Source organism: Echinops telfairi, unplaced genomic scaffold (genome assembly GCF_000313985.2).
Source record: "Echinops telfairi isolate 266 unplaced genomic scaffold, ASM31398v2 ScPeMD7_18;HRSCAF=68, whole genome shotgun sequence".
Taxonomy (NCBI): domain Eukaryota; kingdom Metazoa; phylum Chordata; class Mammalia; order Afrosoricida; family Tenrecidae; genus Echinops; species Echinops telfairi.
In genome coordinates this window covers 5383343-5388886 of record NW_022103915.1, presented here as the reverse complement: position 1 = coordinate 5388886, position 5544 = coordinate 5383343, and the positions used below count along the sequence as shown (strand labels likewise).

The 5544-nt window shown below is 50.0% G+C and overlaps 1 protein-coding gene across 1 annotated transcript in view; it reads right to left on the bottom strand.

Moving 5' to 3' along the window:
- The window catches only part of YY1 (YY1 transcription factor), a 12316-nt gene extending 9623 nt beyond the window's left edge, over positions 1–2693 (bottom strand). Inside the window, exon 1 of the mRNA XM_013003695.2 lies at positions 2453–2693. Within this exon, the coding sequence (XP_012859149.2) occupies positions 2453–2661 (209 nt within the window). The 5' untranslated portion in view covers positions 2662–2693. The remainder of the gene's footprint in view (positions 1–2452) is intronic.
- Positions 2694–5544: the final 2851 nt, after the last annotated feature.

Sequence of the window (5544 nt, the reverse complement as noted above, 5' to 3'; positions counted from 1 at the left end):
GGAGGGGAAAAACGAGGACCTAATGTCAGGGGTTTAAGTGGAGAGAAAATGTTTTGAGAATGATATACAAATGCGCTTTACACAATTGATGTGTGTATGGATTGGGATACCAGTTGTATGAGCTCCTAATAAAATGTTTTAAAAAAAAAAATTAAGAAACTTAGTTTTGTCCATTAGCATAGCAGAGAACACCCTCCAAATTGGGATTACAGCCACAGGCATAGAGTTCAGAAGTGTGAGACACCAAATAAGGAATGACGGTCCAAGGGGCCGCACTGACTGACGACACTCCACACTCCAAGTAACTCTTTGGAAAGGGTACTGGAAACACTGAAGTTCATTGCTGGGTATCTGAAGTTATAGTTTTTACCTTTACTTCTGGCAGTTTTGAGGGTTAAAGAACCAACCACATGCTCATAGTTAAAATTTCCTCTGAAAAACCATCACAGATTACCCTAATGTCTTCTAATCATCTATGGAGGGCTCCAAAAAATTCATGGAAAATCTGATCTCTTAATTCCATTTCTCTAAGAACGTTTTGACTCCCACTGGTAGCGCTACAGAAGAAAAATTTCATTTAGGTCTATCAGTCTTTTCCTGTCCTTTCAACCTGAAAACTTAAGCATTCTTCATCCTTGGCATTCTGATATTTTGCAAATGCTTCCAGCCACTAGCCCCCCAGTCCCTGGAGTGAAGGCAGTCCTGACACAAGGTCACCCGGGAAACAAGGAGAGGCCACCATTCCACAACAGTGACGTGCACCCTGAGGTGAGACACCTGTGTTTTTGGAGGGACACTTGCTTAGCCCAGCTGCCCCAGCAATGCTAGGGGCCACCGACCCTCTACTCCCACCACCGCTCCCTCACACAGGGGTCCCCCCCTTTTCTTCAAATACTTCACGCACCTATCTGGGGAGCTGATTCTTCCTTCTCTGGTCCTCTTGCTTGTATGCAGCTGGACCGCTTCAGGTCACCTCCTCTTCTGCACCACCCTCTTTCTACTCAAGCCCTGGCTCTTCCTCCTCCTCCTCTCTACATACAAGTGGTTTTTATATTGAGGTCTTTTCTTCCCATAAACTTCCCCACTTCCAAGGAATTAGCCACTCTCGCCAGACGTGTCTTGTTCCAACTTACTTCCTAAACTTGGGTCTTCTAGTACCACCTAAAATCAAAAACGGGCTCAGCAAAAAAAGAGGAAGATGCTTAAAATGGACTGAACCTTGGCTGCCACAATGAGTTCACGCATGACAATGACCACGGGTGGCGCAGGGCCAGGCAGGGTCATTTTACTGTAGGCACATCCGACTCAACAGACCCAACAACAACAAAACCAAACACTGGCTCCCGAACCCCGGAACCACACCCGCTCCCCACCACCCAGGAAGTGAAGCCAGCGCTGCACCCTTCCTGGATACACCCGTCTCTTGACCACACAAGGACCCGCTGAGCTCTGCAGAAGAAAGATCCCGCGGTCTGCTGCAACGATGATGTACAAACGCTGCAAAGGGTCCCTATGAGTTGGAATTGCCTCAATGGCAGTGGGCTTGGGGGAGGCACAGTGGTGAGGGACTTGGCTGCTTCCAGGAGATGGGCCATTCAAACCCACCAGCTGCTCTCCAGGAGGGAAAGAGAACAGAGGGTCCACTGTCCTGTAGAGTCTGAGTCAGCAGGGACCCGATGGCAGTAGGTGAAAGCAGACTCCCTGCTTTCTTACGGGGCTCTCGGGTTCCCACCCCAGGCCCACAGAGCACCTGGAGGCCAACCAACATCGAACATTCCCTCCTGTTCCATTTGTATCCTTGGAATTCTGTTCTGAGTACACAGAATCAGGAGCCAGAACACAGGAAATTAGATGAGTGTAGCATAGGACTTGGCTTAATCTGTTCTCAGTGATCACACACCTCAGTTCAAGGGGGGTGGAGACACGACCAACCTAACATCTGATTTGCAAACCTATTTGTCGTCACAGGCAGAGTGGGGCAGGGCTGCACCCTGTTCTGCAGGGAAGAACGTACACCCCGCCCCACCCTCGCCAACCGGTTCACCAGACCACACAGCCTGGCCAGCCTTGGGGTCCCACGCACCAGGCTGAAAGTGGAAGCTATAAGCACCTTCCTCTGTCTGCCAGAGGGGTCCAGCACCGAAGGCAGTCACTGCAGTCCCCTTCCCCTTCAAGATGCACCCAGAGGCCACAAGCAAGAGTCCACACGGAAATGGCTCATTTATTCAGAAGTCTTGCCAGTTAAGGAAGCAAATAAAGAATGTCTGCTTCAGCTTATTGTGTGCCATGACACCTCTCCTGGGATTAGCACAGTTACCACCCAAAATAAACCAACCAGGCTTTTGTTTTCAGACATCTCCCTAGAGAGGGTCTACAAACCACTCTGTGACGCAGGCCACTGGCCCCCGGCCCAGAGCCCTCCCTCCTCCCACCACTACTAGAGCGTTCTTACCTGGCAAATTCTGCCAGCTGTTTGGGGTCCGAGAGGTCGATGCCGGGAATCCCTCCAGGCGGGAGCTTCTTTCCCGTCATGTACTCCGAGTAGTCAGGAGGGGAGTTCTCCCCAATGATCTGCTCCTCAACCACAGTCTCATGGTCAAGATCTTTTTTTTCATCTGAAATGGGCAGGAGATGGATTGTCTTAGCCGAGGAGCAACGCATACATGGGCAGAGGCACTTTCAAATCGCGCCAGACGGCTTGCCCAAGCAGCTGCGAACGAGTGACTGGTAGCTTCTACCTCAACTTCCTCACCCCCTTCTTCCCTGAAGGTCACCACAAACGTCCAAGTCAAACCCAGGGACCTTTATGCCAGTCGTTCCCTTCCCCCTGCCCCCCCAACTCTACTGGGCTGGCTTCAGCGGCTTTTCTGTCCCCACCTCCATTCCTGAGTTCTGCTTCTTATCCACCGCATGTTTCCTGTTAGCTCTCAACTCAACCCTAATGAAGTTTTACAGCTTTCGTCCCTTAGCTAGCCTCTAGTCCACAACCTGCACCTCCCCCCCCTGCGCCCCCCCCCCCTTTACATAGGCACTTTCCTCTCGCTGCAGTTTTTAGCAAAAGGCACCATGTTGTGTCTCCCTAGACTTTAAGGCCGAGAGGGCTTTGTTCAGAATCTGCACCTGGCTGGCCTCTGTGAAGAATGCAGGGAGAAGCCCCTGGTGGAGGTGTTGCTCAGGTCTGTAACACGATGCAGCCAATCACCCTCAGCAAGGACCGCTCACCTCCTCTCCCTCCAGCCTGCCATTTCTGCGGCCCGTGTGTTGTGCTATGATGGTGCTGGAAGCGATGCCACTCGATTTTAAAACCAGCGGGAGCACAAGTGGTGGTGCTTTCAGCAGAACATCCAGGCTAAGACAGACTAGGAAGGACCCAGTGAGCGTATCCCATATATTAAAAAGGTCAACACCTTGGATTAGCATCAGACACAACAGTGCCATGAAATGAGCCCCTCAAACTCATCACTCAAAATACAATTGGGGAAGCGCAGCCTCTTTACAGTAGCGTACACACACTCACTTTAAATGCAGCGACCCCAGATGACAGAGTAGAACTGCTCCTTAGGGTTTCTGAGGCTGTAATTGAGCAGCGAGTTTTAGCTTTTTCTCCTCCAGACTGGCTGCTGAGTTTGAACTGTCAACCTTGGAGTCAGCAGCCCAATGAGCATCCAGAGCTGACCTTCAGAATGATGTGGATGAAGCAAAGCTTTCAAAGACTGGCAACAAAGAGGGGGAGTTGGAAAAGATGGTGGTGGTGATATCACAGATCCCAGAGAACACAGGAGAGAATTCTGAAACAATGACTTCTTGGTTGCAAGGAATCTGTCTTGAAGTACAGCCAGAATGCTCCCTCCAGGCAAGGATGGCGAGACTTTACCTCACATACTTCTGACATGTTACCAGGAGAGAGCGGGGACAAGTCCCTGAAGGAAGGTCAAGGAAAAAGTGGAAGTCGCCCCCAGCAAGATGGACTGACAGACACCGTGACTGAAACAATGGGCTCAAGTGTAATGAGGATGGCCAGGATTGGGCAGCTTCATCTTATACACAGGGTGGTCTGTGTGAGCCAGGGCCCTCTCCTCACAGCACTTACAGCTGGCCGAAGTGAGGACCCACACCATTTCACAGAAGATGCCCAGGCATGGGTGGTGGGTCGTGGTGGTGGTGATGATGATGATGATGATGATGATGATGATGATGATGATGTGTGTGTGTGTGTGTGTGTGTAAGTGACTTGCTGTAAATGGTAGACTTGAACAAGGTCTTGGTGCTCAACGATTTGGAACAAAAAAGGGTATCAGAAATAAAATGTCCAAGGTGATTCATTCAGAGAAGCACACCTATTCAAAGACAGATGAAGAAGCCTAACTAAGAGCAGCCGGGCATGTTGACCAAAAGGACACAATCAGTCATCAGACACCTTCTCAGGGCTGTTTGTCCCCGTGCCCTCCCCTCACCCTCCAATCTAGACTTCTGTGACACCGAAACCTCCAAGTGCTCTACAAACACCAGGGAACCGCTGTTTTCCCACCGACACTTTATGTACCGGATGCAAGGATGCCAGCAAAGCTGAGTCACTGGTGCTCTGAGCAAGCGGCTGCTGGGGCAGGAGGCAGGCTGAGTTCACACCACCAGAAAGTCCTCGCAGGTGAACTGTTTTCCTCCATCTAGTTCAACAGGCACTCATTGTGAATTCTAGGCCCCAGGAGTCACTGCAGGCCCAAATCAAACTCTGTGCTCTCATGGCACTTTCATTCTGAAGAGAGGAGCTACACAAGACTCAGCGACAGCATTTGAAGAAGTCAAGAGCCCAGAGGGCAGTCAAGGGTGATGGAAGATTAGAACACCAAACACCGAAGGAAGCGGTCCGTTGAGCAGGTGGCACAAAGGTTACGTGCCCGCCTACTACTTAAAAAGCTTGATGGTTCGCCAGCAGGTCCATGGGAGAAAGACCCAGCCGTTGGCCCTCTTAAAGATTTCAGCTGGGGAATGCTTAGGGGCGTTTCTATTCTGGCACATGGGGTCCCGATGACAGCACACCACCATACACGCCAACAGAGATCTCGGGGTTTCTACCAGCGCCTACAAACAACCACCTGTTATCCCCATAATTGTAAACCCACTGTATTTGGATGAAGTCAAATTTGTTTGCTTGTCTAAGGCTGGGAATTTTGCATAGCAGAACCGAACCACTGCAACAATGACAGCAAGAGCCCACAGAACCTGAAATCTCAACTCTGGCCCTCTACAGCATAGTTGCCAACCACTGAGCTGTGTGATGGGATTTTACTTAAGAGAAAACAGGATAAAACTCTAGTGGATATATTTTTAAAATCTGAAACAAGAAACAATTGCTGACAGTGAGATTAAGGAACAATACGGCTTGCTACCAAATAAGGCAGCATTTTCAAGTAGGTTAAGGATTTATTTAGCAGGAGAAAGAAGTACGGCTAAGGGAAAAAGATGGGGCTTTCTACTCCCTTAAAGAATTAGTTTCTGAAACCTACAGGGTAGTTCTACCCTGTCCTGTAGGGTCCTTGGGCATTC